This window comes from Narcine bancroftii, chromosome 8 (assembly GCF_036971445.1).
Source record: "Narcine bancroftii isolate sNarBan1 chromosome 8, sNarBan1.hap1, whole genome shotgun sequence".
NCBI lineage: Eukaryota > Metazoa > Chordata > Chondrichthyes > Torpediniformes > Narcinidae > Narcine > Narcine bancroftii.
Genome location: NC_091476.1, coordinates 3,281,369 through 3,293,361, shown reverse-complemented (window position 1 = coordinate 3,293,361; position 11,993 = coordinate 3,281,369). Strand labels below are relative to the sequence as shown.

Here is an 11,993-nt window from a genome sequence, read left to right as displayed (position 1 = left end):
GCATCTTGGCGCCTCACAGTTTGGCGGGCAGCAGCCTCCTTTGAAGAAGACCGCAGAGCCCACCTCACTGACAAAAGGCAAAGGAGGAAAAACCCAACACCCAACCCCAACCAACCAATTTTCCCTTGCAACCGCTGCAATCGTGTCTGCCTGTCCCGCATCGGACTGGTCAGCCACAAACGAGCCTGCAGCTGACGTGGACTTTTTACCCCCTCCATAAATCTTCGTCCGCGAAGCCAAGCCAAAGAAACATCACACAGCACTCCCTGATGTCTTTCTGATGTTGATGTCTGGCTTGAAGTTCATCGTTTGTTTTCAAAGGATTGCAAGTTGGCCAGGACAGTAGGAAGTGGAAGCCTCAGGTCCCAGCATTTCAGCTTGTAGCCCACCCCCCCCCCCCCCCCCCCCCACCACCTCTGCATCCATGTGATCGTGTCTTCTTTACCTGGCTCATAGGTCTGCTGCTGGAGTTGTTGTTGTACCTGCTTGAGCTGTTTAAAACTCGAGTTGTTGTTAGTCACTTTTCCAGGATCATTGACATGAAATGTTTATCTATTACTCTCTATGGCTGATGGTTGACATTAAAGTAATTGACTCAGGACATATAAGAGAATGGAAATAAAAATCAGTTAATCACTGACATGCATCATTGTGTTAATGGACTGGAGATTTCAATAATACCAAGGATTAGGTAATAATTATCGATTTTTAAAGATTAATGTTTATTTGATCTTTTGTTAATTCCTTTATTCCAAGTTTTCTGATGACACACTTGTCAACAGAATCACAAATGGCAATGAGGGAGGGAGATAGATCCGCTCATTGAATGGTGTAACAACCTTGCGCTCAACGTCAGCAAAACCAAGGAGGAAGTCAGGGGAACACAACCACAACTCATCGAGGGCTCAGTAGTGGAGAGGGTCAAGAACTTCAAATTCCTGGGTGTCAACATCTCCAAGGATCTGTCCTGGAGCCTCCATGTTGACGCAATCACAAAGAAGTTTCATCAGCGGCTATACCTTGCGGTGTTTGAGGCAGTTTGGTTTGTCACCAAAGAGCTTAGAAAACTTCTACAGGTCTACCATGGTGAGCATTCTGGCTGGTTGCATCACTGCCGGGTACAGAGGCACCAACTGTCAGGACAAGAATAAACTCCAGAGGGTTGTCAACTTGGCCTGCGACATCAAAGGCACCAGACTTCACTCCATTGAGGGCATCTACATGAGGCAGTGTCTTAAAAAAGCAGCCTCTATCCTCAAAAGACCCCCACCACCCAAGCCATGGCCTCTTCACTCTGCTACCATTGGGGAAAAGATACAGGAGCCTAAACACAGCACTCAGCAGCACAAGGACAGCTTCTTCCCCACTGCCATCAGATTCCTGAATAATCAATAAACCAAAGACTCTGCCTTACTGCTTCATGTACTATTTTTTTTTACTTTATATAAATGTTGTAAGATGGTTATAATATGAATGTAATATACACTGCTGCAAAACACCGAATCTCACGACAATAAATTCTGATATATCAGCTAATGATTCATTGATAAAATGCTCACAAATCTATTTTCAGAGTTATTTCAAACAGTTCAGAGGGAAACCTAACAGAAAGAGGACTTCTTTCATGGATTGAATAGTGAAATGTCAGTGCATAATTACTGCAGCTCCTGGATGGAAGATATTTGGTGCTGGAGAACTGTAACGAAACCTATTTATTTCATGCACTAATAAGGCAGGAGCCCAAGAGTTACAAGTGATCAAACAACGAGGAATAGCTATATTGGCAACGATCAAGTCCCTGATTAAGAAAAGGACTTGTTCAAGAATTATTTCTCTCTACTTGGTCTATTGATAGAATTTGAACTCCAAAAATATAGCTAAATTTTTTTGAATTAAATTTCTGAGGGCTTGTACTTCTATATCTAATTTCCACCAATTAAACAAAATGCTAGTAAACTCTTGTTGAGTGTTGAAGCACAAATCAGAAACATAGCTCACTGTGTTAAAAAGTTAACATTATTCAATGTTCTGATAATCCTTTATCTGAAACAGTCTTTTTCTCTCTTTGATTGTTGTCTGACCACTGAGTATTTCCAGCATTTTATAATTTCACTTCATATTCCAGCATAAATTATTTGATTATGATTACTTTTGTTCATTTTATCATAATGGATTCACTAAAAAAGTTGCTTGCATCTGTCTAATTCAATGAGATGGCTTGAGTACCATTTATCCAAAATTAAGATAGGAATGTAAAGATTAAATCAGGCAGTTTTCAAAGGAAAAGAAACAGTTAATATTCAGGGCAATATATTGAAAGACAAACTTTTAAGATAGGGAGAAAGGGAGATTCCAGGACAAGAGGACACAAGAAATTATGAGATTTGTGGGATTCATTCCCACCTGCAGCTGTGGGGGCAGGATCATTGGGGGAATTTAAAGGGGAAAATGAGAGGTATCCAGTCAGGGTATCATGGGATATGGGGACAAGGCCGGAACTTGGAACTAGATACGAGAACAGTTTAGCTCAGGGAGGTTTCCAAGCAGGCTCGATGGGCCAAATGGCCTGCTTCAGTTCCTTTTTCTTGTCATCTTGAGAATAAAGGGAACATATGTTATGCAGAAGATTAATGACAAAAAATAGTGAGACAAGAAATAAAAGATGGAGAATGCAAGTTGGAGCAGCAGAACCATTCAAAATTGTCGAATAGCATTGAGACTGCAAAATTAAGTGTGAGTTTATGTCACTGAATCTGGAGGCTGAAGATAATGAGCTGGGACAGAAAATTGTAAACAAGAACACCATGAGCAGGTTGTATAATAAAAAAGTAAAATAAATGATTGTTTTATTTGAACCATTTTTAGAAACAACCTTTCAAGCTATTTTCCATAATGTGCTCAAGCTTATAATTTCTCTACATTATCTACCCTATATTATCAGGAAGCCCAAGTCAATTATCATATCTGTGTCCCTGAATGGATTTATTCACAGACAACATTGCATTTATGATTTCTTTACCCTTGGCCAAATCTCTCTGCTTCTGTTCCAACATAAGGAAGAAACAACTGGTTTGAGGTTAAGGGCTGTTGCAAGCTTTTCCTATCTGACCTGCTGTAACAAACAAAAAATTGAGTCACATTCAGATTAAATGTTCCTTTTAGTTTGCTCACTTAAGAGCAGTAAATACTGGGGACCAAAACATTACCATAAATAAGCGAGTTTCAAATTTCATAGAGCAAGGAACATTTCCAACATGGAAAGATTCAATATGAATACTGAATTCAACAATCCCAATATAGCTTGCACAGTACTTACTGCAAAATGGCCCAATTTTGACCTTATATGGTTAAGCGGTAATGAAATGGAAATATGCCAGTTTATTTTTGTCATCAACACATATCCATTCACTGCCCAACTATTTTAATTGTTAGATGCATTAATAGCAATGTTTTGTGATTGAGGATATTAGCAGATAACTCTTTTAATAGCATTTTAAGATGGATAAGTGAAATCAAATTCCCCAACTTTCTCCAAAGATTAAGCACACTCAAATTTCAACTATGAAAATAACTAAAAGACATCGATATGACCTTGCAAGCATAAATTAAGAATGTTGAAACACATGTTATTATTGATGTGAAACCTTGTCTCAGAGGATCGATGCGAGTGGGTCAGTAGGGGTCTTTCCAGAACGACTTAAATTACCCATGGTTCATAGTTATTCTGACTCACTGAATTATTATGAAATCTATACCTCTTGGTTCCTGGTAGCTACATTATCAATTTTACTGAATTCTTGCCAAGTCTTCAAAGGATTTCTGTAGAATATTTCATTTTCAATTTTTGCATAAATACATCCCCACCCCTGAATTAAAAAATCATATTTCAACAAAAATAATCATGGTTCGCATATTACGTAGATTATCTTTGAACAGATTCTATACTTTGTTAGGCAATAAATGGGTGTTTAATATTTTCAAAAAGTCAATCCATTAAAGAAATCACATTTTGTCCTTCTTCAGATGATGACCTCAGTGGATATACAAGATAAAGGTACTAAACATCTGACGAAAGTAGTCAGATAAGACAAAAGCACATAAAAGATCACATTATTTAATTAGAAAAAGTAATGAAATTAAACATCCTCCTGGAATAAATTTGCATGCACATTCAAATCATCAAAGTTCATAAGATCATCATTTTAAACAGAATGTGATTCTAATCCATGGACTCTGCAGGAAAGTTCCTACAAAATCAACCCCTAGGAATTATGTCTTATTGTGGTACACTGACAGACACTGCCATGTGATTAGTGTTGCACAACGAGAAAAAAATTACACCACTGCACAAAATTAACTGACTTTACAGTGACGACACAACAATAAATTGACTGTTGCTCAATTCTTTGGCAACACAGGCAGAGGCTAAACTTCAAACAGATAAAGATTAGCTCTGCATGAATGTGATTAATGCAAAATGTTCTTGCAAAAGAGTAAATGCTGACATCAATGGGATGGACTTGTGGCAGATTTTGATGTAGAAATTATTAATTTACTTACCAAAATATAGTAAAGGCCTTTAATCCTCTAACATTAAAGAAATTAGGCAATTTTGGTCTGATTCACCTAAATGATCTGAGCAGTTTAATCAGATTAGGTGGCTTATTTTTGACTAGAATGAATAGTGTTAGTATGGATTTACAATATTTCTACTTCAATGTTATTTGAAATGACAAACTGCCTACATAGAACGTAACATTTTTCAAACTTTTACTCGATACTCTAACAAAAAAAATCTGCTGAGCAACGAGTTCTGAACAGTTTTGAAAAATCAAGCCCTCTCTGGGCCAAAGAAATTGACTCCAAAAATTCATTGTTCTTGTTGTGTGATCGACTCTATAAAAATAGATCTCTCCAAACTGCAGAACTTCACTCATTCAATTCTTTGGCTTCTTTTGTATCTTCTTCATCTGTGTATTCGGTAGGCTCTTCCCCAGGCTTCAGGAGTTTTCCAACATAGATGTACCTCTCTGAAAAACATCGGTATAAATGACTGCAAGGCCACCTTTGGTAGAATTAACAATAATTTAATTGCTTGTGCCAAAAGTATGAAATTTGAACGCAGGGGCAGTCCCTAATCCAGTCTTCTGGGGAGAGAGAGAAAGAGAACATTCCACCTTTCTCCACCCATAGATTATCCACAAAACACCAAGTATTCATATCAGCATATTTTTGCTAAATCAACATTAGTTCCAACTACCCACTGCAGTCAATAAATCAGAGCATCTCCTGGATAACAGCACAAGTTTTATTTTTCTCATCTTCAAGCCTTCACTGGAGAACATTGTGAAGAAATCTCCTTGATTGTCTATCAGCCCATGGGGTGACTTGGTTTAATCTGTGGGTTCCATAGTTTCTTGTAATCTTTACAATGAGGTGGACTGAATGTCAGAGGTGGACCTCCACTAGCTAGGGTTGACCAAGACTCACAAGACACATATTACTGATTTATGTCAAAACCCTGTGCATATTGGTATATATTAATAATTATTATATTTTTAAAAATTAGACAAGTGTAAGAATCCAAACACAAGCAGTTGCATAATATTATTCCAGTCCCAGATTAGTAAACACAAAAGATCAATTTTCACTAATACATCTGATGCTGAAGATGGAACTGATATAGACTTGTTTATGATAACCTTTGGCAAATTTGTGCTTTTTAAACTTGAAAACATAGCAGGCAGGAGAATTGCATAGACATTATGATTTTAAAAAATGTTAATTTTTATGTGGCTGAAGCAACATCAGCCAAGAGAAATTCTGATCATGATCTCAGCTGCAGTGAAAGAATTTCTTTCATGAAGGGGCTTATTTTTAAACTGCACCTATAACAATCTAAGATCGATTAAAACCCAAATAATTGTGAATGAAGCAATATATCATACTGGTTTTTATTATCCAATATGCATAGTTATACTGTGTAAATTTATATATGCTTGCCTCCTCCACAATGTTAACCCATAATTCCACTGACACTGACTATAATCAGGTTGAGCTAGCTATGGAAAACAGCAATAAACACTCCTATGAGAGCCCATCACCCAATGTCACAATATTAAAATGCAGATTTCAGCTAAGAACTTGCTGATTTTTACACTTTGTGCTGATTCCATATAATTGTACATGAACACAACTTTTTTAATCCACTGAGATAGAAATGTTTTGTAGAAACTGAAACAAAATCCTAAAGGTTACAGGGTTGCTCAAAACAACTGAATTTAATTCTGTTGTCTCCCACTTCTTCAAGGTAACAGCCCTAAATTAATTCTGATAGATCTCTTGGACAACAATCACACAACTGTAACTCCAGATCCTGATCAATCCATAAGACTTACGACTAAATTGCATTTCCCACTCTTGAAGACTTTCCATTTGCATAGCATTGAGATCAGACAAGTCATCATCTTCTTCCATCAGTGCCTCTTTATCCAGACAAAATGTAGCAAGGCCCCTCGATGCATCTCTTCCACCAAAAATACCATAAGGACCGCCTAACCAAAACAAACGTAATTTATTAGTGTGGTATTTTCCTTCAACTGATATTTTCCATCGATTAAACAAATACAACTAATGAAATTACCTCAACAAAAACAATGCCAATAAAAACTAACTGGAAACAGCTCAAGTTCTTTTTCTAGTTTAAGAGGATTTATTTGAGGGAAATCAACTAAGATATGAAACCGAAACAAATGAAATGAGAGAAACAAAAGCTAAGACGAAAACAGATTTGCTGGACGAACTCAGCAGATCAAACAGCATTCATGAGTAAAAAAGGTTAATGTTTCAGGTTGGGCGCAGAAACTGGAGGAGTAGAAAGTGAAGACCAGAGGGACTCTATGCCTGTGTGGGGTTGGGGAATGATAGAAGGAAAAATCCACATAAATATTAAAGAGTACATTTCATCTATATCTGGAGGAAATGGGAGGAGTCAAAGTTGAAGTTGTTAAGGGTGAGGATGTTCCTTCATGCAGAGGAGATTGTTAGTCAATGGGGTCTCAATTGCTCTACTTTTAAGAAAGAAGTGGAGGGTCTTCTGGTCTTCCAAAGGGAATAGATATGTATAGGGAACACACATCCATGGTGAATATAAAGCAGTAGAGGCTGGAAAACTGGATTTCTTCAGAGGTGGAGAATGAGATTGGTGCCCAAATATAGGTGGAAAGGGTCTGGACGAGAGGGGGTCAACATGGTGGCAAGGTAGGAAGAGATAAATTCAATGGGGTAGAAGCAGACAAAAACAATGGATCTGTCAGGGCAATTCTGTTTGTGAATTCTGGGAAGGAGATAGAAATGGGTGATGCAACATTGGGAAACTATCAGGTTGGAATTATATCTGATACATTAAGACCATTCCTGGACATACAGCACAACTGGCATTGGGCAGCACGGGGTTAGCATGGCAATTTACTTGACTCTGGTGCAGGCTGTAAGGCATTCTATATTCTCTCCGTGTCTGTGACTCTGGTGCAGGCTGTAAGGCATTCTATATTCTCTCCGTATCTGTGTGAGTTTCCTCCCCAATGAGCTTGTAGGTCTGTAGGTTAATTGGTGTATTTGAGCAAAACAAGTTCCTGGGCCCAAAGAGCCTGTTACCATGCTGCACCTCCAAATTAAAATAGATGCTGCAGGACCTGTGGATTTTTTTTTTGCTTTTTGAGATCTTTATTTGACAGACGTTTAACCTCAGTGCCACTTAACTGCACTAACTCTGTAACCATCCTTTCCTTTAAAATCCAAAAACATTAAAAATTGTGTTTGCTCATTCTAAATTTGCAAAAAGTATATATAGGGCCAGCCTGTTTAATCTCTCCCCTTTGGAAAATTCCACAGCCAAATGCTAGCCAATCCTAATCCAGGATTCAAAAACTCTCATTGAAAATATGATCTAATAAGTTTAAATTTAGACATACAGCAGTTACAAACCATTCTGGCCCACAAGCCATTGCCACCCAAATACACCAATTAGCCTACAAACCCCATACATTTTTGAAAGATGGGAGGAAATTGGAACACCCAGAGCAAACCCACGCAGACTGGGGTGGGGGGACCTACAGATAGCACCATATTCGAACCCAGGTCGCTGGTGCTATAATAGTGTTGAATGGTCTATCACCCTATGATAAAAAGTGTCTTTGATCTTCAAAATCTGTACTTGAGACTGCCTATCAAATTCTCATGAAAGGCCACTGTTATAACATTTTAATTGTCTCCTTTTCCAAAGATGATTTGTGGAGTACTTTCAGCATTTTGTGTTGCCATTGCAGTTTTGATTTGCTTTGAGGATCAGACTCTTAAGTTTGAAAGTGGCATCTGTTCCATTTACCATGCTGGCTGTGTTGGCTTTTGTCATGGATAATCAAATTGCAAAGCCCTGAGAATATTTAGGAAAATAGTTTAATTAACAACATTCAAAATGAACAAACTTCTTGTGTTTCCTCAAAATGGTCAAATTACATGCATTTAAAACACTGAGAATAGGTCCACATCAAAAATTTACAATTATACTTTAAAATTTAGCCACACAAAATTGATGATCTATTTATATGTAATAAATTCAGAAATATTTTGAAGCAGATTTGCTTTCAGACCCATAATCAGAAGTGATATTGAATGAGTTCACCCACTTCAGTAAATAATCTATTGTCTGTTGTTCCAGAAAGATTAGTAAAACTAAAATCTTCTCAAACTTTGTTTAAAGTTATCTTTAATATCCTCCATTAACTCTACATTTTACTCTTACACCGCATTTTCCAGTGGCATTTCTGAAGCAGTAGTCAAATTGCTTGTAATCTTCCAAATGGATGCAGAGAAACATAAAATTTAAAGCAACTCCAAATACAACCCCAAACCATTCAAAAACTTCCTTTAAAAGGAACTTGCTGTCAAATTTAAAGTTGATTATTGATATTTATTCATGCAGTTAGTTCTACAATAAAAATGAATGAGGAAGAAAAACATGTATTCAAGATGTCATAGAGACAGAGTTCTACAGCATGAAGATAGGCCCTTCAGTCCAACATATTCATGCCATCCAAACTAGTCTTATTTGCCCATGTTTGCCCCAAAACCCTCCAATCCTTTCTTAACCACGTCCCCTCTTCTATCACTTTCCCTAGCAGCTTGCTCCATGCATGGAGATGGATCCTCAGGATCCTTTTAAATCTATGGCCTCTAGCTTTAGATTCCCCATATCCTAGGGAAAAAAACCTATGACTATTGACCTTACCCATGTCTCTACTATTTTGTTTATTCTTCACTTCAATGCCTCACTTACCTTGAACTAATAGGATCTGAAGAATGAGGTTTTAATGATTTCACTTAAATTGTTCCATTTTGAGATTTTATCAAGTTAGAACAATATTGTTCACTAAACTAATTGACAAATCAGCCCATTCAACTGATCTCAATGCATATGTTAATTTTTGGCACATCAATGGCAATAGATTTGTTATTTCATTCATTAATAATTCAAAATATTTAATTACAGTAATGATACAGAAAAACATTCAACGATAGATGACACTGCTACAACTAAATGATTTTCTTTTAGTATTGTGAAATACACAAGTCAGACCTAATTTTTATCTCACTGCAATTACTTAACAAGTAGAACAGATCACGAGAACAGTAACTGGAACTAGACAAAAAGATATTCAAAATTATCAGATTTTCAAAATTTAAAGCCTAAAGGTGTAACAGCCTCAAACTTTGACCTACAGAATTACTTGGAGCTTGTGTTTGAAATGCAGTGGATATGAACTACCAAGTAGGGAGACGAAAGGCGTGAGGGTTGTAGGGACAAGAGGTGTGCAAAGAGAGGGAAGCTGGGAAAGTAAGGGGGATGCTGCCAGGACAGGGAGGGTGAGGGGGATGCTGCTGGTGGAGGGTGGGAAGAGTGTAGAGGGGGGAGAGGGTGGGGGGTGGGGGAAAGGGCGTGGGGGGTGGGGGAAAGGACGTGGGGGGTGGGGGAAAGGACGTGGGGGGTGGGGGAAAGGACGTGGGGGGTGGGGGAAAGGACGTGGGGGGTGGGGGGTGGGGGAAAGGGTGTGGGGGGGATGGGGAGAGGGTGTGGGGTAGAGGGAGTGGGGAAGGGGAAGCGCTCCCACTCTCGGGGACGTGGCCCACACCTTCTCCGTAGAACTTCTTCCCGCGGGTCACATCGAAGACCTTGCCCCTGACGGCGATGAGGATGCGCGGGTCCTGTTTGCCGTCGAAGCGCCGCAGCTCGGCCAGGGTGAAGTCCCTCCTGAGGCGGGGCAGCTTCTCGTCTGGCTCCACATCGACACTAGCCGCCGGCCGCTCGCCCCGCACGATTTTGTAGAGCAGGAAGAGGCAGAGGCAGAGTAAGCTGACGTTGAGAGGGCTGGTGAAGATTTCTTGTAACACTCCGGGTGCCACGGGACTCTGCACCGCTTCGTCCGCCATTTTGCTCCGTCGCCTGTCAGCGAGCAGTGAACACCCCTCGCGTCCACCAATGCGTCTCCGGGCTACTCGTCTCCGCACAGCGCCCCCACCGCTGGAGGACCAGCAACTGCTCTGCGCCCCGCCTCGCTGGACCTCCTACCCATTGGCAGGTTTCCGGGGAGAACAGGCAAGGAAGTCCAGTGAAAGGGGAGAGGGCAGGTTAACAGCAGGGCAGGACACTTGACCACATGAGGCCTTTTTCCACTGGCATCTCAGTTCATTGGCCAAGCCGGTGTCCAGGGATAGGAAGCTGTGCTGTTTCCTCTGGGCCACCTTGAACTGGGTCACTGAGTGCTTTTCCACTGAACACAGCTCACCTGCGGGATCCGAGAACCTCCCTTCAACAGGAAACGGGTGACTCTGCTGTCCTTTTTTCCAGTGGTTGAATCAGCACCAGAGATTTGAGTAGGGGTAGAGGCCGTCAGTCCCCGGCGTGATTTGACGCTGCCGTACTGACTGCTTTCCTTTCTCACTGGACCCTTAACCGGTTAATTCCCCGTTAATTTTTGGGACAAGGTGCCAGTGGAAAAGGGGCGAATGAAGTGGAAAGGTGCCTGGAGCTTGAAAAATGGCTATGCTGGTCTGAGTCTGAGCCCTTTGCCAAAGTGTGAACAAAAAGCAGACAGATACCTGAATAAAAATGTGGTGGTGGGAGAGCGCAGAGGAGATTTACCTTAGTTTGTTGGGGCATTTAGTAGAAGAGTAAGGAGGCCATGTTACAGCTGCATAAAACTTTAGTTAAACAAGAAAGACTGGCAGTGATGGTTCGAGCATTGCATAAATCTTTAGTTAGGCCCTTCTTGGAGTATAATGGGCAGTATTTGCCCATTAGAGAAGATTGTGGAGGCTTTAGAGAGTACAGAATAATTTGGATGCTGCTTGGATAATAGATTATGAGCTAATGTGGAGATTTTGTTTTGAACCTGGGTTTTTTTCTTTGGAGTGTTAGAGGTTGAGGGGAGACCTGATTGAAGTTTACAAAATTATGGGAATTATGAGAAAACCATTCTCGGTGGATGCATCATAATCTGGTCAAGGAGCTGTTCTGCTCAAGGTCAGAAGAAGCTACAGAAGGTAGTGAATGCAAGTCAGAACCTTATGCAAACTTCCCTCTCCTCCATGGTAGCCAACATACTGAAAGACTCATCATATCCTGGACATCCTCTCTTCTCCCTCCACCCATCAAGGAGAAGGCTTAAGAGTGTGGAAACACACACCAATAGGCTCAAAGACAGTTTCTTACTTGCAGCCGTCAGGCACCTGAATATACTTCACCACAGGGCTCCCATGCTGCCCTTGCTTGATGTTCATTGATCTTCCATGTCATTGTAATCTTAAACTCTGAAAATTGTTTTCTTTACATGGCTCTAAAAATGTTAGTGTGATGTACGGCTGCAGCAGTAAGCAGACACAAAACTCATAGGGGAAGGGGCCCCATAAACCTTGAGCAGAGTCCTAACAGGACC

At 40.0% G+C, this 11,993-nt stretch overlaps 1 protein-coding gene across 1 annotated transcript; it reads right to left on the bottom strand.

Annotated features, from left to right (window-relative positions):
- Positions 1–2,829: 2,829 nt before the first annotated feature.
- On the bottom strand, positions 2,830–10,535 carry pgrmc1 (progesterone receptor membrane component 1). The gene is made up of 3 exons (XM_069892622.1): positions 10,191–10,535; positions 6,399–6,554; positions 2,830–5,030 (listed from the first exon to the last, which is right to left on the bottom strand). Exons 1-3 carry the CDS (start codon positions 10,486–10,488, stop codon positions 4,930–4,932), a joined length of 555 nt encoding a protein of 184 aa, XP_069748723.1. The 5' UTR covers positions 10,489–10,535; the 3' UTR covers positions 2,830–4,929.
- Between the last annotated feature and the right edge of the window lie 1,458 nt (positions 10,536–11,993).